The 25246-nt window shown below is 43.3% G+C and overlaps 1 protein-coding gene across 1 annotated transcript in view; it reads right to left on the bottom strand.

The window, feature by feature from the left end:
• Window positions 1-2287: 2287 nt before the first annotated feature.
• Window positions 2288-25246, bottom strand: part of LOC139325567 (syntaxin-binding protein 1) — a 34882-nt gene continuing 11923 nt past the window's right edge. Inside the window, exons 5-19 of the mRNA XM_070955500.1 lie at window positions 24352-24430; window positions 23728-23831; window positions 21465-21613; window positions 20012-20096; window positions 19297-19427; window positions 17482-17589; window positions 16088-16148; window positions 15123-15188; window positions 13927-14007; window positions 12271-12409; window positions 10719-10828; window positions 10060-10161; window positions 9598-9686; window positions 8355-8509; window positions 2288-2564 (exon numbers count right to left, since the gene is read on the bottom strand). Of these exons, the coding sequence (XP_070811601.1) occupies window positions 2482-2564; window positions 8355-8509; window positions 9598-9686; window positions 10060-10161; window positions 10719-10828; window positions 12271-12409; window positions 13927-14007; window positions 15123-15188; window positions 16088-16148; window positions 17482-17589; window positions 19297-19427; window positions 20012-20096; window positions 21465-21613; window positions 23728-23831; window positions 24352-24430 (1542 nt within the window). The 3' untranslated portion in view covers window positions 2288-2481. The remainder of the gene's footprint in view (window positions 2565-8354; window positions 8510-9597; window positions 9687-10059; window positions 10162-10718; window positions 10829-12270; window positions 12410-13926; window positions 14008-15122; window positions 15189-16087; window positions 16149-17481; window positions 17590-19296; window positions 19428-20011; window positions 20097-21464; window positions 21614-23727; window positions 23832-24351; window positions 24431-25246) is intronic.

Below are 25246 nucleotides of genomic sequence, written 5' to 3'. Positions count from 1 at the left end.
GATGATAGATAGATAGATAGATAGATAGATAGATAGATAGATAGATAGATAGATAGATAGATAGAAATAGACAGACAGACAGACAGACATAGAGAGATACGGAGATGATGGATGGATGGATGGCTAGATGGTAGGTAGGTAGGTAGATAGATGATAGATAGATAGATAGATAGATAGATAGATAGATAGATAGATAGATAGATAGATGTAGACAGGCAGATGACAGATGGAATTGATGCAGAGAGAAAGGATAGATGATAGATAGATATATGATAAAATGAATAAAAAAGAGTTGATGGAAGACAGCTAGGTAGCTAGAGAGAGTGAGAGATAGATCCAGAGATGGATGGATACAGATCTATTGATCTCCAGTAAATACTCAGATGCCCCCAATTTACCTCCACTCTACCCTGAATGGGTAAAGGAATTACAGGGTCGTAATAAGGGATATTGAAATGGATAGAGACAGATAGACGATAGCTAAAGTGATAGATAGGTGGACAGACACGTTTTTTGACCCATGGTTGAAAAAAAGAAAATTACAAAAAAACTGTTAAGCAGAGGTGAACATGGCAGGATCGGTAACTTCGTCTTCCAAGCTGCAGTTGAGTTTCCTCAACAGAGAAAACAGAATATCTCCTTTTCTCCGAAAACTGCATCAAGACCTCAGGAAGCGGGACATCACACTAGCTTGCTCAAATATGGAGACTACTACAGCTGGGAGCCCATCCCTACCTTCTCAGGCAGAACAAGATCAGCCCTGAGGACTCAAAGTTCTTCTTGGGTTCAGCCAACCAACATGAAACCAAAAAACCTAATAAAATAAAGCTTAGCAGATGGTAGAAGAGTCCTTCTCTAAACTCACCGAAGGAAGCTGGAGAACAAAAACAAGTTGAAAGAAACAAACTTTTGGGGAAGCCCCAAAAGTCATCTATGGAGATTCTCAATCATCCAGGTCATGGTTGTCCCAAAGATGCTTTTTCAAAAGGCAACTGGACTTCGTTTTTTTTTCCTTGAGGAGGTTTCACTTCTCATCCCAGAAGCTTCTTCACTTCTGACTGAAGAGAATTCAGTCTTCAGACAGTTCAGTTAGAACTGAAGAAGCTTCTGGGACAAGAAGCGAAACCTCTTCCAAGAAAAAAACAAAAGTCCGCTTGCCTTTTGAAAAAGCAATCTTTCGGACAACTCCAAAAGACATAGAGCAGATTTGAGCCATATTGGGAAGGCTCTTCTTAAAACTAAGCGGGTGATTTGCAAGATTTAGGGCACAGATTCTCTCTTTCTCAACTTATCCCTCCTTGCAGGAAGTGGTAGGATGAGCTCAAAGGCAATGAGGAAGAAAAAAAATATTCTCGGTCTCCTAAATGGGCTAGAAATCTTGCCGACCAAGGACAAATGGTTTCCAGAAGCAAATTATGTCTCTATTATTATTATTTTTAAATTTCTTTGCACCAAAATACTACCACGAGGTTCCACGGATATTTACTGGCCAGCATGCCTGGGCAAAATTTAAAGCCATCAGGAGACCTGAGATAGGGGAAAAAAAACAATCTTCATTTGTTGGACAGGCTGTGAGAAAGCAAGTTATGTCATGCTTTGGTGGGAAAACATGAGTCAGATCAGGTATGACATACTCCCAAAAGAGAAGAGGAGGGAGGAGAAACAACCAAGTTACATCCAGAAAATATATGTATATATAGATATAGATATAGATATATCATTTATCTCTCAAAAGCCAGCCTGGCTGCATATATCAAGGAACTAAAAAAAAAAAAACCAAAACAAAAAAACAGAACAAAACCAAATAGAAGAAATACATAATCAAGACGACAACCCCAACGACAGCAATGTGAGAAGGGGAAAGGAGAGAAGTTAGTACAGTTATTTCCAAAAATGCAAGCAAATTGCGACGCCTAGGAGACAATATTCACAGTTTGCATCTGGGGTGGGGGGGTTAAGTACAGGATTACAGAGCCATAAATAAGTCACAAGCATTCGTCCATCCAAGCAGGGGGGAAAATGAAATAAGGGGGGGTGGAGGGAAGAACCAAAAGACAGTATTGAAAATATAATCACCGTTGTCTTATCTCTCCAATGATGAAGCGGTGGGATTTTCCAACATGGGCAGTTTGAACCTGACAAATTTTATTTTCTTGGGTACATACAGAGATCACATCTATAGTATAGAATATATTACTCTTTTATCTTTCCCTACTCGTCCTTTAGACGAGTATTATTATTATTATTATTATTATTATTATTATTATTATTTTGTTTCCTATTTAGCTTGGCTTCATAGGAGGAAGGAATCATGAGGGATGATTCAGGGAAGTCTTGCGTTTAAACTCAAGAAGAGGCCATGTTGGAAAGGAGGCCCAGAAGTCAACCGCGAGGCCAGCTTTTCAACGGTTCAGTTGATGTTCGGGGAGCAGGTCAACAAGAGAGAGAGAGAGAAGAGGAAAGAATGAAGACGATGCGTGTTTAACTGCTGCTTTCTTCATCCGTTTTGGTCAGTTTCTTCAGCGTGTCCAGCAATTTCTGTGGGGTGAGGATATGTGTGGAACCTGAAGGAAGGAAAAAAGGAAAAGACGACAATCGGATTTCAAAAAAAAAAAGGAAGAGCGTAAGAGCGCCTAAATTTAAGGGTGGGCTATCTGAGACTTTGGCAAATCTCCCTGGACTATCACTCCCAGGATCCTTTGCCAGGCCAGCAGTGTTGTGGCGACTAACAGTTCCTCAACCTCTGGATGACTGCAGAGTGACCATGGCAGTCATTTTGGGGATCGCCCTCCCCCCTCCCGCCAGTCCACTCGCTCACTCACTCCCACCCCCACAAAGGTTGAAAAGCTTTCGGCTCAGCTCAAAAGGGTGACCCATCCCACAAAATATCTACTCTGAAGGTAGAGAGGGGGGGGAAGAAGGGTAAAGAAAGATTTTTATAGAGGGGGAGGAAAAACTCAAAATTGCCCACCCTTCGCATCTACGGAGATTCTCAATCATCTGGGTCATGGTTGTCCCAAAGGGTTTTTTTTTCAAAAGGCAGCTGGACTTTGTTTTTGCTTGAAGAGGTTTCGCTTCTCATCCCAGAAGCTTCTTCACTTCTGAGTGAAGAGAGTTCAGACAGTTCAGTCAGAACTGGAGAAGCTTCTGGGATGAGAAGCGAAACCTCTTCAAGGAAAAACAAAGCCCAGCTGCCTTTTGAAAAAGCACCTTCGGGATGATTGCCCACCCTTCCACATATAAGATTTGTTGGGATTTAAATCAGAAAGGGATGTACCCCCCATCCCTGATCCCTTCCCTGTCACGAGACCGGGCCCATGTATCAATATATACACTCATATATATATATTAAGAGAAATGTTTGCAAAAGGTTAAGCCTATGGAACTACATCTAAGCGCGGGAGGAAAAATAACTTGAAAGGAATCAAAATGGAAACCACCCATCACCAAAAGAAATCAATATATATATATTTGTAAAAAAAAAAAAAAAAAACGACCAATCACACAGCAATCAAAGTGCAGTGAGGACATGAAGGAGGACATGCAGAATTTGTCATAAAGATCAAGAGCTGGGGCATCATCTACCAAGAGAGGCAGTAGATGGAGACCATGTAGGATCATCTGGGCATGCAATGGCCAAGAGGACTTCTTCAGAGAAGGCCCCCTTTCTCCAAATCAAAGCAGATGGGAGTTTTATCCATACATGCCAATGGCCATCGCTTTAAGCAGGGATGGGATTCAGCCGGTTCAGACGAATCGGATGTTAATTTTAATCTGGTTTGCCGAACCGGTAGTTGCAAGGACTTACTGACCCTGCCTGCCCCGCCCCGCCTCTCTCAGGAGTCCCCATGTGGCCCATTTTGGATGCCAGGTAAGTGCAGGGCCCACGCGGAGGCTCTGGGAGGGCGAGAAATGCCTACCGGAAGTACCAGAAGTCCAGAAACATGCCTGTTTCCAGCCTCCGGAGCCCAGGGGAAGCTGTTTTTGCCCTCCTGGAGGCTCGAGAAAAGCCTCCGGTGCCTGGGGAGGGCAAAAACACCCCCCCTCTCGCTGTGGTGCAGGAAGCTGACTAGGCCTCGCCCCCAAGGCCATGCCCACCCATCAGCCAGGCAGAGAACCAGTTGCTAAAATTTTTCAATCCCACCCCTGGTTTAAGTGATGGAGAAGTAATAAAGAATTTTTGCCAGAAGAAGCCAATTTTTTCCGCACTATACCCTGAAACCTGCATCATTGAGGAGACAGGCAAGAGGAAAATCCAAAATTATTTGGGACTGGATAGAAGGAGAGACCTATATGGTTTCCTTTCCCCAGGGTTAATTCAAAAGAGGTTTACTGCAGCATCCAATCAGCCCAGACAGGAGGTTATAGAAAGCATTGAATCTCTATGATGCGAGTCCAATAGACTTGAGGCAATAGACAGCAATCTTATGCACATTGAACTAAGCACCCTTTAATTCCATAGGATTCTCCTTAAGTAACAGAATAACAGAGTTGGAAGGGACCTTGGAGGTCTTCTAGTCAACTCCCTGCTCAAAGAGACCCCAGACCAATTTAGGCAAATGGCCGCCCAGTCTCTTCTTGAAAGCCTCCAGTGTTGAAGCTTCCACAACAGTGGTGTGTTTCTACCGGTAGTGGTGACAGGAGGCTCCGCCCACCCACCCGGACATCATCACGGATGCTCTGGGTATACACAGTTCCGAATTAGTAGTGAAGGTAAGTGGAACCCACTAGTATTCCACAACCTCCCCTCCCATTGATTGATTGCTCTGACTCTCGGGAAACTTCTCTTTATTTCGAGGCGGTTGCATCCACCCAATATCATCAACCACAACTTACTGAACAGCAAAGTTGGCTATGTTCCTTCTCCAAAACATGAAGAACGTCTAGATCCAGATGTGCATTGTTCTGGATCTCGTGGTTTCTATGGAGCTATCATCCCTGCTCATCGTCCATTGCTCCTCGTAAACGGTCCCTTCGTCTGAAGGAGCGAGGGCCAATGAAATCAATCCTTTCCTTTCGACTCTTTCCTTTTCTCAGATTTTTACCTGTCAGTTGTCTACAAGGACACCAGATATGAAGCACCGTGGACTGTACCATGTCAGATTGCAGGTAGAGCTCTGAGGCCATAGTAGCCCATGCAAGACAGAGAAAGTTCCATTTGTTGCTGGTTGCTATGAACGGGAGAGGGCCATCGCAAAGGGAGTTTTCCCCCACCTAGGAATTGGAGTGATCCAGTCCTCTCTAGTACCTGATTGTGCTTGAGTTAGATACAGATGAACAGAGTTGGATGGGACCTTGTAGGTCATCTAGTCCAACCTCCTGCCCAAGCACACCCTACACCATTTATGACAGATGGCAGTCCAGTCTCTTCTTGAAAGCTTCCAAGGATGAAGCTCCCACAACTGCTGAAGGCAACTTCTGTTCCATGGGTTGATTGTTCTCACGGTCAGGAAATTCCTCCTTATTTCCAGCTGGAATCTCTCCTTGGTTAGTTTCCATCTGTTGTTTCTAGTCTTGCCATTTGGTGATTTGAAAAATAGCTTGACCCCTCTCCCCCTCTCTGTGGCAACCCCTCAAGTATTGGAAGACCACTATCTTGTCTTCTCTGGTCCTTCTCTTCACTAAACTTAGCCATGCCCAGTTCCTGCAACCGTTCTTCATATGTTTGAGCCTCCAGTCCCCTAAGCACCTTTGTTGCTCTTCTCTGCACTCTTTCTAGAGTCTCCACATCTTTTTTTATAGTGTGGTGACCAAAACTGGATGCAGTACTCTAGGTGTGGTCTTACTAAGGCTTTATAGAGTGGTATTAGTACCTCCCTTGTTCTTGATTGTATCCCTCTGTTAATGCAATTTAGGATTGCATTGGCTGACAGTTATAGTAGAGAGAAAACAAAGAGGTGGAACCATAGATAAGAATTCGCAATGGAGCAAGCATCTACAGTGATGCCAAGACATTGCTTGAAAGCTTGACTTTCTAGTTCAAGTCGGCAAGTTCTGCTTACAAGAAAACCATGGTCCAGTTTTTGCATGGAAGCAGCCTCATAAACATTTTCAAAATTGTCGTTTTGAAGCAAACATTTTCTCATACCAAGAAAAAAGAAATCAGAAAAAAGGAGGAGGGAGAATGAAACCAATGGAAAAGCAAGAAAGAAAGGGGAAGATAGAAATATCAAAAGAAGCCCTTCCGGGGGGGAGAAAAAAAAAAGGAAGAGTTTCTTCTCAAGATAAATTGCTTTTACTTTTTTTAGTTCTCTTTGGCTCTCATTCCATTGTTGGAGCCTGTTCCTCAAAAGAGACCCTAGTAGAATCTCTGAAGTCGGGGTGTCTCAGATCCATGAGAAATTTGGTGGGAGTAAGAATGTGAGTAGAACCTGCGAGAAAATAGAGCGCGGGCTGACTCTCGGTGAAAGAAAGGAAGAAAGAGAAAGAAAGACAGAGAGAAGAAAGAAAGAAAGAAAGAAAGAAAGAAAGAAAGAAAGAAAGAAAGAAAAAGAAAAAAAGAGAGAGGAAAAGAAGGGAAGGAGGGAGGGAAACAAATGAGAGAAGGAAGAAAGGAAGGAAAGAAAGAAATGGAAGAAAGGAAGGAAAATGAGAAAGGAAAGGAGGAGGGAGGGAAGAAAGAAAGAAAGAGCGAGACAGAGAAAAAGAGAGAGAGGAAGAGAAGGGAAGGAGGAAGGGAAACAGGAATGAGAGAAGGAAGAAAGGAAGGAAAGAAAGAAATGGAAGGAAGGAAGAAAGGGAAGGAAGGAAGAAAGAAGGGAAGGAGAAAAGGAGAGGAAGGAAGAAGGAAGAAAGGAAGGAAAGAAAGAAATGGAAGGAAGGAAAGAAAGAGAAAGAGAAAAAAAGGGAGGGAGGAAGGAAGGAAAAGAAAGAAAGAAAGAAAGAGAAAAGCAACATGCCAAAAAATTTTGTTTATGCCTTTTTTTTTAAAAAAAAGCTTACAACACAGTTCATATCACCAAAAATCACTGTGATGGAAGCCAGTGATGATACATGAAGCAGAAATGGCAAGAAAAACACAATCACACAATCACACCTAGAGAGAGAGAGAGAGAGAGAGCGCAAAGAAAGCAGCTGTGGGGGAAGACATAAAACCTCATTGTGGGGTGCTGCAACAGAATTCCCCACAACCACATCTGCCAGAGTTAACTCTAAAGGAAACACTGACATACCAATACGTTCACCACCTCGGTATAGATACATACAGTATATAGATAATGGAAGGTTTAAATTGCTGAACTGTTTAATCTCCCATCCTAATGCTTATTATTTTTTTAAAAAAGAAATACAGATTAGGCTATCCAAGTGGCACAACTTTAGGAAACTTTAAATTTAAAATTAAAACAAAAAACAAAAAAACCTCAGAACTGGGACATGGTGAATAAAGGAAGTTGCTTGGGCAATTTTTGCGACGGGAGCAAAAGTCAAAAGAATGTGAGACTTATAAACAGGGGAAAGAATCCTCCCCCCCCCATCCCATATAAATAAATATGCTTTGCAGAAGGAGCAACTGCCCAGTTAAACCCATCGCCGAAAGAGCAACGTTCAACATTAGAAGCAACGCTAAACAAAGCCGGAGACGTATCACACACGCTTTTAAACACACACAAAAGTGAGATGACACAGGGAAGGAGACAGCGATGGAGGAGGAAAGTCAAGAAAAAGGGAGTTTGGGGAAAGCCGCCTTCCTAAGAGGTTATATTAACCACTGTTGGTAATAACAAAACCTCGGTGTCCTGTATTTTGCTCCTGGGTTGTCTCAAAATAGTAGTCAGACAAATGGCTGTCCAATCTCCTCTTAAAAACCTCCAGTGTTGGAGCACCCACGACTTCTGGAGTCAAGCCATTCCATGGGTTGATTGCAATAATTGATAGAATAACAGAGTTGGAAAGGACCTTGGAGGTCTTCTAGTCCAACCCCCTGCTTAGGCAGGGAAACCCTACACCACTTCGGACAAATGGTGATCCAATCTCTTCTCAAAAAGCTTCCAGTGTTGGCGCATTCGCAACCAACTGTTCTCACGGTTAGGGAATTTCTCTTTAGTTACATCCCTTGCTTCTTGTCCTGCCTTCTAATGCTTTGGAGAATAGGTTGGCCCTCCCGCATTTTTGTGGTAGCCCCTCAAATATCCTGAAGGGTTGTAGGAATGGATGGAGTAGAGAATAGGACAGGACAGTGGAAGTAAGCTTGCTCCACAGGGAGAACACATTCAGGGAGCACTGAGTTTGTGGGCAGGTGGCCTCGAAGTCAAGAGAAAGGTGAGGAGACAGATAGATGGAGATGATGGAAGACAGAGCAGAGCGGAGCAAAGCAAGCATGAGCTGAAGAGGACAAGGACTAGACAAGGACTTACCTATCAACACCTCCCACTTTCCGCTGGCTTGCGTCACCTCGTAGGCGCAGCGCATCTCGCTCAGAGCAACCCCGCCCAGGATGAAAACAATGAGGCGAGGACCACTTCGGTATTCTCCGGGAGCCTTGTTCTTGTGCCAGTGTCCGTAGCGGGCACTGAAGACCAGGAGTAAGGATGAAAAGAAAAAGGGAGAAGGGAAAATAAGGATATGATCTGGAAGAGCCCCCATTATGCAGTAATTAAATGCAACATTGCAAAATAGATTGATAGATATGATAGATGTATAAATAGGTGAGATAAGAGAGAGAGAGATAGGTAGATAGATAGATAGATAGATAGATAGATAGATAGATAGATAGATAGATACTGATAGATGAATAAATATGATACAGATAGATGATAGATGTGTAAATAGAGAGAGATAATGTAGGTAGGTAGATGATTAATAGATGATACAGATAGATAGATAGATAGATAGATAGATAGATGATAGATAGATAGATTTTACAATTAAATGATGGCGGATTGATAGCTAGATAACTAGTAGGTAGATGATAGATAATGAGAGAGAGAGAGAGAGATCCAAGATGGAGAGATAGAATGTCCCATTAACCTGAGGTAAGATGGGTGGCCAATAAATTTTACAAACAAATAAATTAAAAATGTCCACAAACATTCTTTCCCCAACTGATAAGCTGACAGGTCTCCAATTCAGACTTCATTTAACTCAGATCTAATTGAGTTTAATTTAATCTAGGCTTCCCTTAAACCTAATTATGCTTCCCTAAGACCTGATACAAGAAGTCCTCGACTTACAACAGTTCATTTAAGTGACTGTTCAAAGTTACAACGGCACTGGAAAAAGCCACTTACGAACGTTTTTCACAGTTACCACCTTTGCAGCCCGTCCCCCCATGATCACGTGATCCCAAATTCAGCCGCCACTGGTTTATACTTATGACGGTTGCAGAGTCCCAGGTGTGTGTGTATGTATCCTGTGATCCCCTTTTTACAACCTTCTGACAAGCAGATTCACTTAACGACTGGCTTGCTAATTTATCAATTGCAGGGATTCACTTAGCAGCCCAAGTAGCCCGGCCAAAAAAAAAAAAAAAAATGTCGTAAAATGGGGCGAAACTCATTTAACGAATGTCTCAATTAACAACCTAAATTTTAGGGGCTCAATTGTGGTCGTTAAGTCGAGAGGCTACCTGTAGTTTGTTACGGAATGCTCCCTTCTTACCTGACAGCACCTGTACTGCTAAAGGAAGCAGCTGAGCGAGTGGAGATATACGGGTAATGCTTGGTGTCCAGTTTATCCTCTAGAGCATCCTTGAAAGAAATAGAAAATAATAATAATAATTAACACATCTGGAGCTTCTGCAAGTGATCAACGGTGTGTGTATTAGGAATAAAGCAAAGAGATTCACGCCTTCAAGACAGGTGAAATCTACTTACCTTCACTACTGGTTCGGAAGTGCGTGCGCTCCACTCGAGCACGCACCATCACAACGTCCAATTTTGGACCTTCTGCGCATGCGCAGAGGGTCAAAAACAGGTTACTTCCTGGTTAAAACCAGGAAGTAATGACGTCCAGGTGGGTGGGTGGAGCTTCATGCTGCCATCGCTACCGGTTCCCCGAACCACATGCCGCGGCCGGTAGCATTTCACCCCTGCTTCAAGAGAGCCACCCCTCTTTACGTACCTCCATAATGTCTTTAACTACTGGAGTCCATCGGGAGAGCTGGTAAGTCTGCTCACTGATACGCTCCTTCCGCTCCGGCTTGCTTCTACGACGTAAGGTGGACTGGACACAAAAGAGAGAGAGAGAATGGAGTCGGAGAGTTATCGACCAGGCTTATTCACAATGCAAGAGTAAATTTTGAACTTTCTAAGGTTCTTCTATGGGAAGAAGGCTTCTGGGCAAGATTGGAGGTGAGGGGTCCTTGGTGCTTTCTGAACTGTTTTCTTGCAGACATTTCATTACCCAACTAGGCAGTAACAAATTTTACATTTCACCACCGCTGGGAAGACATAGTAACAAGGTCAGCCAATGAATACGCATGGCAACAGATCAGCCAATGCAAGCTGAATTGGAAACAGAAACTTAAAGCAGGAAGTCCGGGCGTGGCTTGGCTGTGCAGGCTTAGCTCCTGGGTCTCTGCTGAGAATTGAAACTGAAACTAGTCTGCTTGTGTTTTGCTAGTAACTGCTACGTTGGAAGAATCAGCTATTGGTATTGTACATTTATCTTCATGCGTTATTATGTATATAAAGAGAAGTTAATGAATCCTGCTGCATCGGTCTGCCTGGGTGTGCTTTCTGGATGATTGGTTTCTGCAACAAACTCTCATAAGGACTTACATCTGTGACGATGGGCACCCCAAGGTGGGCCATATTGGTGATGATCTCACTGTCCTCAGGAGGGATCTGTGCATGCTGGATCAGTTTGTTCAAGTTTTCCTCGGTGATCCCTGGGGAGGAGGATGGAGAAAGACCATATGTGTATATTCTAGGAGATGGGAGTCAACACACTTGCATCCCGCCAAACAGCAGTTGAGTGGCCCTGTCGTGGCTTGACTCACTAAGCAGCCTCAACCAGACAACCAAAACGAAGATGGGGTGAGTATAGTTGTGGCCAAAATTGTGGAAAACCTTTTGGGAAAAGTGTATTTTTGAGCTTTGATGGCTAATAACACCACTTTTTGGGTGGAGTTTCAAGATAATCCTATTCCACTGCTGGAATGGCCTGGGATTAGCCCAAATCTTCACCCAACTGAAAATCGATGGAGCTAACTAAAGAAACTTGTTAGTCAGAAGCGACCCAGCAATAAAACCCAGTTAGTAGAAGCCATCATTCCATCTTGGTTTCACATTAGAACAGCTGCAGAACTCAAAGACTTGGTTCACTCCATGGGAAGACGTTGTAAGGCCGTCATTCATGCTAAAGGTTATCCAACTAAATATTAACTGACATGGTGATTATTTTTGTATATCTCGTCTTTTCTATGGTGATCATTTTTGTATATCTCAACTGCCTTCCCCGCCCCGCTGGAGACCCCCCGGAGGCCAGAAACAGCCCGTTTCCTGACTTCTGGTGGGCCCGGAAGGCTGAAAATCAGCTGCCCGGCACACACATGCACACTGGAGCTGAGCTAGGGCAATGCTCATGTGCCCACAGATATGGCTCTGCATGCCACCTGTGGCACACATGCCATAGGTTTGCCATCACGGATATATAGGGTCTCCTGCTTGAGCAGGAGATTGGACTAGAAGACATGCAAAATCCATTCCAACTCTGTTATTCTGTTACTTCTTGTCCTGCCCTCAGGTGCTTTGGAGAATAGGCTGACCTCCTCTTCTCTATGACAGCCCCACAAATATTAGGGGGAAAATATTGAAATGAGAGTAAGGAGAAAAACCACATGAAGTGTTTCCATGGTCCCATTGCTTCAGTCTTCCCATTCACCCATTCAAGCTATTCTCCAAAGCACCCGAGGGCAGGACAAGAAGCAATGGGTGGAAACTAATCAAGGAGAGAAGCAACTTAGAACTAAGGAGAAATTTCCTGACTGTTAGAACAATTAACCAGTGGAACAACTTGCCTCCAAAAGTTGTGAATGCTCCAACACTGGAAGTTTTTAAGAAGATGTTGGATAACCATTTGTCTGAAGTGGTGTAGGGTTTCCTGCCTAGGCAGGGGGTTGGACTAGAAGATCTCCAAGGTCCCTTCCAACTCTGTTATTCTATGATTCACCTCCCACGACCCTCAGTTCTTCTTTAGATGCCCATCCTGACTCTTCTTAATATTTTATAATACTCTCCAATTTTCTAGCGACCAACGGAAGCGAAGAAGAGTCTTCAGCATTGTGAAAACCCTTTCCTCCTAGAATGTCTAAATAGGAGCCTCTCCTACCGTTCTTGAGAAAGATGTAGAGTAAGATGATCCGGATCTTGTCATAGGTGCTGACGTTGGCATCAAGCAGGATTGGGACAATTGCGCGCATGGGATCCTTGATCTTCTCCCCTTCTGCATCGGTGCCCATGGCCAGATCCTGGTAAAGACAGAACATCTCCCTGCAATTCATTATGTCAGGACCATTGGAAAGCTCTTCCTTGCCCAGTTGAGGTTGGGATGAACTGGGAACTAAAGGTTCAGCTTCCAGGAGAGCTTCTTTTGGGGGGGAGGGGTGAAATGGTCCAGGGATATAAGTGGACCATTAAAACCAATCAATTAGACAAGGTAAGCCTGCTATTGTAGCCTGTCGGCCACCAGCCCCTCCAGTAGCCGAATCAGAGGAGGAAGAGGAGGAGGAGGCATGGGAGTCAGAGTCAGCATCAAGGCAACCTGGGAGCTCCGAGGGGGAAGAGGAAATGGAGGTGGCACAGAGAGAGAGACAGAGGTGGAGTTTGGGTCATCCGTCAGTCCTCAAATGGAGAGTCAACAGCCTCCAGGTCTGGAGGTGGCTGATGAGGAAGAGGAGGAACAGCTGGGTCCAGTGCCTGACGCACAGATGCACAGAAGGCAGAGGAGAGGAGAACAGTGGAAATCTATGGGCCGGTCCTTGGGACGGAAGAGCCACTGCTGCTAGTGATGCCCCACCCTAGCTCTGGGGATGAAAGGCAGGAGCGGAGATGAATAAATGTGGCAGGCAACTATTCATCTCCCTGCCGGACAGACTTGAGGTGAAAGAGAAACTTTTTGCCGGGGCTGCCGGCGCTTCTAATAAAGGAATCATTGCTTCAACTACAGAGAGTTTGTCGTGTTGGGAGCCAGGTCAAAACACCTGCCAGAATCCACTCCTTTGTTAAAGGAAGTAGAGAAGCACTGCTGTTTCTTTGACTTCTTGAACCGTCTATCAAGTTCTGGGAAGATTTTCAAGGCAGGAAAGAGCGAGGGGAAAAAACCTAAATAAGTCGACAAAACGCTTCTTCAAACATCCTTTGATCAGCACAATTTTTTTTTTACTTAATGTTTTCTTTATTTAAAAGATCATTCACAAAATACCATATCCATAAATTTACTTTGTCATGAAGCAGAATGTGTTAAGTGTTTGGAAATTTCTCTTTACACATTTAAAAATCAAATGGATCGACTTGAGTGAGCCTTGCATGGAGAAAACTTGTTTTTTTGCTCTTAAAATCTTGGTTCTTCCTTACTTACAGTGGAAGCGAGATTATTGGGTGGATTTTTGTTTAGAACATAACCACAGTGCATGTCTTAAACAAAGTTAGTGTTAAACAAATGGTTCTTATTCTCAAAAATATGCTCAAATTACAAGGAGGTCAGGAAAAGAAACATTTGCTCTTTTGTAAATCATGAAGATCTTTGCCAATCATTTTATTTATATCCAAGTAAAAGCTGCTCTTGGAAGTCTAATTAATTTTGCAAACTGAAAGACCTGGTTTTTTTTACAAATTGGACAAGATTTAGCATTTAAAAGGAGGGGAAGCCCAAGAAAAGAGAAAGCCTCCAATACCTGCCAGTTTCTATCCTGTTATTTGTATCAGCACAATTTTTTTACGCTATCCCTTTTTTTTAGGCACACATAAACAGCACGAGCAGACGTACCTGCTCAACTCTGCAGAGTTTGTCGACCGTGCCTTGGTAGTGCTTCATGCAGTCTTCAGCCAGGTGGAGATGAGTGGAATACTAGGCCCAATGCAAGAAGCAAGAAGAAGAATTCAGCAGTCTAACTAAATATGACTTTTTCTACTAATAGAGGAGAATATTGATGCTCTCTGAGCTTGCTTGTTTTCTTGCAGACGTTTCATGACCCAACTAGGTAATATCATCAGTGCAAGAAGGGAGTGGGGTGTGGTAGGGAGGAGGAAAAGAGGAAGAAAAGAAGGAGGACTATGGGGTCCTTGGTGCTCTCTGAGCTTGCTTGTTTTCTTGCAGATGGTTTCATTACCCACCTAGGTAACATCATCAGTATCAGAAGGGAAAGAAAGCAAACCTACTTCCTTTCAGCACTGATGATGTTATCTAGTTGGGTCACAAAATGTCTGAAGGAAAACAACCAAGCTCAAAGAGCACCAAGGACCCCTTATCTATTATTCCTCCTCCTCCTCCTCCTCCTCCTCCTCCTCCTCCTCCTCCTCCTCCCCCTCCTCCTCCCCCCAACCCTCTTTTTCTTCCACACCACAAACCAGAACTCCCTTCTAGCACTGATGGTGCTACCTAGTTGGGTCACGAAACGTCTGCAAGAAAACAACCAACCTCAGAGAGCACCAAGGACTCCTCATGCTCTTTTCTAGGACGCTCCCTTCCGTTCCTCCCTTCCCAGCCCTTCACAAACACTGGGACACAACCTGAGTACATTTAATCGCCACTCAAGTTTCTTTGCTCATTTCCGTCCCATGTTTCAACGGTCAAATGAGCTCCGCCACAACTCCCACAATTGTTAACTAGGCTTCTGCGATATGTAATTCAGTATGGCCTAGAACAGGGGTCGGCAACCTAAAACACTCAAAGAACCACAAAGGTCCTAACTGGAAGCCCCCCATTCAATTCTGAAGTCTGGTTCCCCCACCATAGAGTCTCCTCCTAGCGCGGCGTCCTTTTTCCTCTACATATCCTAACCGAAAGCCCTATCAATTGTGGAGCCGACTGGCGACAGGGAGCCGCAGCAGAGGGATGAAAGAGCCACATGCGGCTCCAGAGCCGCAGGTTGCTGATCCCTGGCCTAGAAGGCCATAAGGTGCTTCATAGGTACTTTTGCAGGCTGGATCGTTTAAGTGTAAACTGGTAGAAAAGGAACGTACCTTGCTGAGTTCTTTCTGATATTGGGGCATCTTTTTCAGCATCTGCGAAAGGTCCCTCAGGGTGGTCTGAAATGTAGAAAGAGAGGTTGATCCTCAGCAAATATCTTGGGATTCTAAATTATGGAACTCACCTGGATCAAATGCTAAAACCTAACAGATTAACAGAGCTGGGAGGGACCTTGTGGGTCATCTAGTCCAACCCCACCCAACCCCCACCCAAGCAGGAGACCCTACATCATTTCTGACAAATGGCAGTCCAATCTCTTCTTGAAATTCTCAAGTGATGAAGCTCCCACAACTTCCAAAGGCAACTTCTGTTCCATGGGTTGATTGTTCTCACGCTCAGAAAATTTCTCCTTATTTCCAGGTAGAATCTCTCCTTGTTCAGTTTCCATCCATTATTCCTTGTCTGGCCTTCGGGTGCTTTGGAGAATAGCTTGACCCCCTCCTCTCTGTTGCAGCCCCTCAAATATTGGAAGACTGCTATCATGTGTCCCCTGGTCCTTCTCTTCACTAGACTAGCCATGCCCAGTTCCTGCAACCTTATTGAAAGAGGATTGAAATCCAAATTTTGCTTGTTGAAAGGACTGAACTGATGGTTGTCAGAATCCCGGAGAGAGAAGTTAGGTAAAACCCCAGATACTTGTTTAATTCCTTCCAGCTCTATCTGCAAACTTCCAGAATTCATTTATTCTCATTTAACAACCAAACAGGTAAGCAATAGAAATTTTGGGTCAATTGCGGTCATAAACCTGTGTAGTACAATGCTCTCACAAAAAAAGATGCACACGAAAATTACAGCCAATAAACTCAGTTGTAGGATATCCCATTCCCTTCTCTTTTCACTCTTTCCCTTCAAATATCTCCTTTGCTGTTCCAGAGAATATTGTATTTTTAAGCTTTGCTTTCCGGTTTCTAAAATCCAGTTTTATCATATCCTGAAACCTCCTAATTTCTGATCTTACCTTGTCACCGGTATTCATCCTTTTGCTGGAAGAAAAATCCTTCAGGGATCGGGTGACTTCTCTGGAAAAGGATGACAAATATAATATTTATTAATGACAAATATAATATTATTATATAATATCTGGTTGCCACGATGTATAAAAAGATGTGGAGACCCTTGAAAGAGTGCAGAGAAGAGCAACCAAGATGATTAGGGGACTGGAGGCTAAAATATATGAAGAACGGTTGCAGGAACTGGGTATGTCTAGTTTAATGAAAAGAAGGACTAGGGGAGAAATGATAGCTGTCTTCCAATATCTCAGGGGCTGCCACAAAGAAGAGGAAGTCAAGCTATTCTCCAAAGCACCCGAAGGCAGGATAAGAAGCAACAGATGGAAACTAATCAAGGAGAGAAGCAACCTAGAACTAAGGAGAAATTTCCTGGCAGTAAGAATAATTAACCAGTGGAACAACTTGCCTCCAGAAATGGTAAATGCTCCAACACAGGAAGTTTTTAAGAAGATGTTGGATAACCATTTGTCTGAAGTGGTGTAGGGTTTCCTGCCTAAGCAGGGGGTTGGACTAGAAGACCTCCAAGGTCCCTTCCAACTCTGTTATTCTATTCTAGATCTGAAAAAGCAAACCGACTGCAAAGGGGTGAATACTTGGCACCTAGCAAATATTGGAGGCTATAAAAATTAATCTATTTTTGATGGCTCGTTGTGGGTTTGATGTGGGGGAAAGAGAGGCACAGCGTGGGGTAGGAGTAAAGAGAGGAATCAGCTTAGAATCATTATGTTCCCACAAGTGATCTAACCCCTCTTGAATTCCATTAACTCTCACCTAGCACCAATTCAGTGTTGTCCGTTAGTTGACTAGATTCTCATGTGGAGGCATGAACTTCATGTGTAGTCTTAATTCTCCCCACCTGACACTTGAATGGCTTTGTGAGGTCTGATGGCAAACCACTTCCTGGCTAGTGCCAAGAAAAAATGGATAGACATGTTGTCCATGAAGTCATGAGAGTCAAGCTCAACAGCAGATGGCAGTGCAAGCTTGAGCTTCGAATAGAATAGAACAGAATAGAATAGAGCTGGAAGGGATCTTGGAGGTCTTCTAGTCCAGCCCCCGGCTCAAGTAGAAGAACCTATATCAGGGGTCTGCAACCTTAAATACTCAAAGAAACAGCTAATTGTGGGGAGGCCGATCCAACCGACAATCAGCTGCTTCTGCTAATCAAGCTGTGCTGAAGCTGAAAATGAAACAGGTTGAAACAGGCTGTTTGCTGTTTGCTGCAAAGAGGCAAATTGCTGGGAGGCAGAGGCAGATATTTTTTCCCTTGTTTTCCTCCTCAAAAAAAGTAGGTGAATCTTATAGTCCAGAGCGTTTATAGTCCAAAAAATAAGGTACTTACTGGGACACCTCAGCGATGTGTTTGTGGCGCAAAGTGACCCAGAGGTCATCATCTTCATCCAGCAGGACTTCTTTGACTCGGGCCTCCCCGATTCCACTTGTGTCATACCTGGGAATTTCAAAAGAGAACATGAATAAACACATCAGTGACTTCATACAACAAATCCATATGTTTCTGGAGGGACCAAGAGGAAAACGCAGTTTTTAGTCATGGGGACCTCATATTTTTAGGTTCTATCATATCTCAAGACTTAAAATGGACACCTAACATCAAAAACGTCATCAAAAAAGCACAAGGAAGAATGTTCTTTCTGCACCAACTCAGGAAGCTCAAACTGCCCAAGGAGCTGCTGATTCAGTTCTACAGAGGAATTGTTGAGTCTCTCATCTGCACCTCCATAACTGTCTGCTTTGGTTCTGCAACCACAATTACTACTAACCTGCCTTCCATTGAGGATCTGTATACTTACTACACGAGTCAAAAAGAGGGCTGGGAAAATATTTACAGACCCCTGGCATCCTGGACATAAATTGTTTCAACTCCTACCCTCAAAACGACGCTACAGAGCACTGCACACCAGAACAACTAGACACAAGGACAGTTTTTTCCCAAACGCCATCACTCTGCTAAACAAATAATTCCCTCAACATTGTCAAACTATTCACTAAGTCTGGACTACTATTAATCTTCTCATCGTTCCCACCATCCATCTCCTTCCATGTATAACGGCATGACTGTAACTTTGTTGCTTGTATCCTTGTGATTTATATTGATATTGTTTTCTAATATGATTTGATTGCTTATTTGTTCCCTATGACTATCATTAAGTGTTGTACCTTATGATTCTTGACGAACGTATCTTTTCTTTTTATGTACACTGACAGCATATGCAACAAAGAGAAATTCCTTGTGTGTCCAATCACACTTGGCCAATAAAGAATTCTGTTCTGTTCTGTTCTGTTCTGTTCTATTCCTTATTCTATTCTATTCTATTCTATTCTATTCTATTCTATTCTATTCTATTCTATTCTATTCTATTCTTCTGTTCTGTTCTGTTCTATTCCTTATACTATTCTATTCTATTCTCTATTCTATTCTATTCTTCTATATTTTATTTTATTCTATTCTATTATTCTATTCTATTCTAATCTATTCTATTCTATTCTTCTATATTTTATTCTATTGCTAATTCTATTCTATTCTATTGCTAATTCTATTCTATTCTATTCTATTCTATTTTTTTTTTTAATTTGATTTATATGCCGCCCTTCTCCGAAGACTCAGGGCGGCTTACAATGTGCTCAGCAATAGCCTTCATCCTTTTGTATATTTATACAAAGTCAGCTTATTGCCCCCACAACTGGGTCCTCAATTTACCTACCTTAGAAAGGATGGAAGGCTGAGTCAACCTTGAGCCTTGGCGAGATTCGAACCCTGCAGTAATTGCAGGCAGCTGGTCTTAATAACCAGCTTAATAACAGGGTGCCTTAAACCCCTGTACTACCAAGGCTCTTATTCTGTTCTGTTCTGTTCTGTTCTATTCCTTATACTATTCTATTCTATTCTCTATTCTATTCTATTCTTCTATATTTTATTTTATTCTATTCTATTATTCTATTCTATTCTAATCTATTCTATTCTATTCTTCTATATTTTATTCTATTGCTAATTCTATTCTATTCTATTCTATTCTATTCTATTCTATTCTATTCTATTCTATTCTATTCTATTCTATTCCATTCCATTCCATTCCATTCCATTCAGGTGCCCCTTACACCTCACAGACAGTACAGAAAGTAAACAAGAGGACCTTACTTGTAGACATCATTTTCAATGGGTAGCAAGTCGTAGCTCATGGCTTGGAAGGTGAGCTCATGCAACACTGGTGAACTGGGGTCAAAGCCACGGTCTAGAATGATAAGTTGGGAACGAGCTTTGTCTGGACCCTGGATTGAGGGGAAACAAACCAAGAAGCCATCAGAACGATCCAACCTGCTTTCCATCAAGCAGAAGAAAATTTCTCTGAAGGTTGACCATTGAACACCAATGCCAAAATGTTGATTTTGTTTTGACAAACATACTTTCAATCAGAATAGAACCGGAAGGGACCTTGGAGTTCTTCTAGTCCAACCCCTTGCTCAAGAAGGAGACGCTACACAAGCGGTCTGCAACCTTAAACACTCAAAGAGACGTTTGGACCCATTTCCCACAGAAAAGAAAAACACCGGGAGCCACAAAACCCTTCCCGTGCCTGACTATTTCTTGAGCGACCACAAAACTAGCATAGGTAGTTGAATTAAACCTTCTGTTTTCTTCTGAAACTTTTCTTTTCTTGGATTTATCCATGGTTGGCCTACCACCCCGTTACGCGGCACTAGGGATTCGAACTGCTGAACTGCCAACCTTTCGATCGACAAGCTCAGCCACTGAGCCACCACGTCCCAACATCTAGTTGACCCATCTAGTTCTGCTCAAATCCACAGTCCAGGTACATCAATCCAGTTTTCTTTAACTACAAGGATTCGCTCACCTCTCCCATGGTTGGGTCATCTGCTTTGTATGCATCCAATTTGTCCTGGATCAGCTGAGACAGCATAGCATTGTCCTTGTAATCCCTGCCAAAAGAGGACAATTGTTCTTTCAAAACCAGGGCTGGTTTCGTTTTACAGGTACCCTTGACGATGTCCTGGGCTCATGGTCTTCTGTTTTCATTGTCATGCAACAAATAGTACTACCTAGAGGTGGGCTTCAAAAATTTTAACAAGGGGTTGTCTGCCCGGTTGCTGGGTGGGTGTGGTCATGGTGGGGATGGCCTAGTTGGCCTCCTGCACCATGGTGGGGTGGGGCATTTTTGCCCTCCCCAGGCTCCAGAGGCTTTTCTCGAGCCTCTGGGAGGGCGAAAACGGCCTCCCCAGGCTCCAGAGGCCCTCCGGAGGCTGGAAATGGGCCTGTTTCCAGCCTTTCTGAACTTCCGGTAGGCCCATTTTTTGCCCTCCCTGAGCCTCCGAGCGCGCCCTGCACTTACCTGCATCCAAAACAGGCCGCGTGGGGATTCCTAGGAGGGGAGGGGTGGGTAGGGCCAGCCAGGAGTGGGGTTTGGAAGTTCTCCGAACTGCACAGAATCTTAGCTAGAGGTTCTCCTGAACCTCTGTGAACCCCCAGCAGCCCACCCCGGTACCACCCTTCCACTCTCGTGGGCCACTTTATTGATTTTTTAGAATAGCTTTGAGAGACTATTTCCCCAATGACTTTGTTAAGGCCAAGTTGGGGAAAGTGGTGGATGTTGTGTTGATGCTTTGTGAGGTTCCCTTTCAACCTTTCATGGTGTCCTTCAATGTCCTCACTTCCTCATTTTCACAAGCCTCAAGAGGCATCCCTTCCTGAGGTTTTTCATCAGAATGCCAAAGACACACAGAACGCTGTTACCTTCCCACCAAAGGTGGTCCCTATTTTTCTACTTGCATTTTTTACGTGCTTTCGAACTGCTAGGTTGGCAGAAGCTGGGACAAGTTACGGGAGCTCACCCCATTACCTGGCGCTAGGGATTCGAACCGCCGAACTGCCGACCTTTCGATCGACAAGCTCAGCATCTTAGCCACTGAGCCACTGTGTCTCTTTATGTTAATACATAGTCCTTCATATAAAGGTGTATATTCTTATTTCTACCTCTATGTCTAGTTTTTAATCAGGCTATCATTATATTAGAAAAAAGAAGAAAGAAAAAAAGGAATTAAAAAAAATAGCTCTATTCTATCCATCATCCCTTGCTCACTTTAATACTTCAATTCTTATTCATTTTTTGGCTTTCCTCCCATACTCCTCTCTTGACAGATGCCTATTTCTTGATGAATGGGAAAGGGGTGAAGAGAACTTCCAGATACAGGAGGCTTCCTAAGGATGTGGCATCTACTGCTTTGGCTTTAAATTTAAAATCTTGAGAGGTTCACAGTGAAGGGAGTCCTCCAGAAATTCCACTCACTCACCCCCTGTATCGCACAGCTGGGTATTCCTTCAGCGTGGCACAAAGCGTCGCGATCTGTTCAGCCAAGCGTTCCAGAATTGGATTCTTCATTTGAGCTTTGTGAGGGCTGTAAAAGCTCTGGAAGGAGTCCCCTGAATCCAGGGAGTAAACCTGTAGTAGGCATCACAAGGGTGAAAAAAAAAGGAGCTGAAACATTCAAGTGGAAGTGGCTCAAATTCAATACCTCCCCGTGTTTGGCTCACCCACCTAGGAAGGATGAAGGAAACCAGCTATCTAAAATGCAGGAGGAAGTCCGTCCGATGTCTAATTTCAATCATCACATTACGGTGTCACACGCATGTCGGAATACATCATACACACTCTTGTTTATAGCGCTGACTATTTTTCCGGGTGTTGCACCACATGTCCGAAATATTCTAACTTTCGCTTTTTAATGGTTTTGATGATTTCCCTGGGCTTTCCCAGACGGCTTATCACCTCCTCATTTCTGATTTTCTCAACCCAGCTTACACGTAACAGCCGTCTGTAAAAATTTCCTGATAGTGAGAACAATTAATCAATGGAATTGATTAATGGAGCATTAATTGATTAATTGAGCACACACAACTGAACACCCAGAGTTGTGGGTGTTCCGTCCCTGGAGGTTTTCAAAAACAGACCAATCATTTAACCAGGATGGTATAAGGTCTCCTGCCTTGAGCAGGGGGGTTGGACTTGAAGATCTCTGAGGTGCCTTCCAGCCCTGGGCGTCCACTCACAAAGCATCCCTGCCCTACTCTTGAGTTGTCATAGGCAAGGGGGATGGGAAACCGATGAAGCAGCACGGCGGCCAAAAACAGAAGCACATTCCAGACATATCTCTTTCAAGGCTGTCTCCCAGGGTTACCCACAGAAGCCGGAGGGGACGTTGGCGAATGTGACTGATGACACACCCTGGAGGGGAGGGGGGAAATTACGTGGGGTCAGAGTTGACTTCACTTAGAACGTGTCGACATGAAGCTCCTAAGAAATAACTGGATTTCTTTTGAAGCTTGGCTCGAGGCTCATGATTTAATTAGAGCATCTGCTGGAACCCTGACACTGAAATCCTCTGTTCTCCACCCCAGGTGTGAAAAAGTCCAATACGTGTTTTATATATATATATCTCCATCATTTAATCCCCATAGCAATGCGCTGTATTCCAAGCACTGTGCTTTTAGAGAGAGAGAGAGAGAAAATCAATCTGCCATCTATTTACAATGTTGCTTAACCATCTGCCATCTGTTTTTCCCTCTCCTGATCTTCACTTCCCCCATTTTTGCTCTTACAAGAGAGGAGGTGGAAAGGGAGGTGTGCTCTGCACAACTAAACAGCAGCTTGGAAGAGATCAAGCAACAACCAATGGACCAAGTAAAAGCACAAGTGTGTGGAAGCAAATAGGGGGTGAACAGAGGTGTGTGTACATGTATAGAAGGACGCAACACTCATCACAAAAGCTCAGCAGTCAGAGCCGATGAGCATCAGAGGACAGTGAAGAAGAGAAGGATGGACAACCTTGGTTTCTTGGAGGGAACAATTGCATAAATCCTGCTTTTTTCCATTTGCAAGCACAAACTCCTCAGAAAAAAAAACCCAGCAACCAAATCCAGACTGTTTATTTTTCCTCTCCATAAAACAATTGAGCTCCGTTTTGCTGTGTTTGCAGATGCCTGCTGTTTGCAGATGCCTGCCTGATCCTTTCTGGTAATTACTCAGCAATCAGAAAAAAACCTCAAAAAGGGAGCATGAGATGATATAAACCATGAATTATACTAAAGCAGTGCACTAAAGCAGCTTGAGTGATCCTATTGCAAATGGATGCAAAATTTAGCTGGCTAACTGGTGCAGGGACTATTTGCTGGTGCACGAGTAGAAGGACTGCTCTTCTCCCAGTGTTTGGGATTATGGCTTTTGGAATAAGAAATGAAGCCCAAAATAGAATAACAGAGCTGGAAGAGACCTTGGAGATCTTCTAGTCCAACCCCTTGCTCAAGCAGGCGACCTATATCTTTTCAGACAAATAGCTGTCCAATCTCTTCTTAAAAACCTCCAGTGATGGAGCATCCACAACTTCTGAAGGCATCTGAACAACATCGAGTCATTTTGTCCAAAACATTTTGGAGCATCTTACAAAGAAAACTTGCACCAATGAGACAGAACAGTGACAGTCCAGAGGAGAAACAGAATGAACTGATATAAATATCGTTACATCCAAATAGTCTATCTTCACTTCTAGCTCAGTTTACCTGGGACTCATAGGGCAGGAAAGCAATGTTGATCTCCGTCAGGGTCTTGATGACTTTTGCTGCCCGGGATTTGACCAGTTCATTGAATAAGGAATCTGGGCAAGCTGGGAACAGAAAGAGACAGCAACCACAACATTTAGACAACATAGACAAATCTGTTAATTTATCCTAAAGTGGTAACTGCAGATTATCCCACCCACTGCAAAGATAGCAAGAAGAATGGTTCCAGAGGAAAGTAGGACCCAAGGATTGGGGGACAGACTTTGAAAGTCAGATAGATCAATCCGCAGTTCAGTTCAGAAACTTCCAATGCAAGACACCAGATTTGCTCAACAGCTGCTTTCACACAATCTAGGGTTTTGCACAAGATGCTGGTTTGGGTTAGCTTTACTTTGGAATTCATTTATTGATTTAGCATGTTATGCAAATCCACAAGTGGCTTGCATGAACCTAGAAACAGAGCTAGTTTAGGTGAATGTGGCCGGGGTCTCATTAAAGCGGCTGCTTCTATTGCAGATGAATCTATAGTTTAATGTGTGACCCCAAAATCAGATCCTGAAAACGGGATGGAGCTTTAAAAAAATTACAACCCAAAGATGGAACTCCAATATATTCCATACTTACAGTCTGTGAAGAAGACATGCGCAGCTCGATATTTGGCATTTGGCGGTTCCTTGAAGTCAGCAATGAGAGACTCCACCGACTGAGAAAGAAGATTAAGTGGATTCAGTTTACTTCTAATCAAGAATATCAACCTGAATTAATTTGCGGTGTTATAAAGGTAAAAATGGGACCTGGAGCAAAAAGGATTTGACAGCAGAAACAGGAATACAATAGAAATAATTGTTAATAGTAAGTGTGATAAGACAACTTCACTTGTTCCCATTTTAGTGGGAACATGTTTAGTGTCTTTGTTTGGATAGCACACTGCCCTACCAAATGGAAAACTGTTCAAAATATACAAACATACTGTCAACTTGCAAAGCTTTCAAGTTGCCATGAGCAAGAGGGAGGGAGAACTGAAGTGAATTCCATACATTTTTTCTGACCGCAATCAGAAGGAGGGTGTTAGGTTTTACAGCCAGCCAAAGTGGTTAATTGGAAAATGTGATTTATGACATGGCCAGAGAGGAGGGGAGAGACAGGGTCATAGGGGAACGTAAATCTACGTGGGATCAGTCCTAACTGTCTGTCAAGTTTCCGAAAGATGGCCTAATTAATTCATGGGCCATGATCCAAACTTCAAAGGAAATATAGCCATTTATTAGGAGCAACATTCCGGCAATACTCGGATGCAGTTAGGACTGATCCCACGTAGATTTACGTTCCCCTATGACCTATGAATTACGTTCCCCTATGACCTATGAATTTTCATAGTGGAAAGTTTTTCCCCTATGAAAATTTTTTTTTCTTATTTTCCTCCCCCAAAACTAAGGTGTGTCTTATACTCTGGAGCGTCTTATACTCCGAAAAATACGGTACCTTTCAACTCTGTTATTCTGTTAAGATGCTGTACCCA

Source organism: Pituophis catenifer, unplaced genomic scaffold, assembly GCF_029215685.1.
Source record: "Pituophis catenifer annectens isolate HBS135680 unplaced genomic scaffold, rPitCat1.0.hap2 SCAF_17, whole genome shotgun sequence".
NCBI lineage: Eukaryota > Metazoa > Chordata > Lepidosauria > Squamata > Colubridae > Pituophis > Pituophis catenifer.
This window is presented reverse-complemented; position numbering and strand designations above follow the sequence as displayed.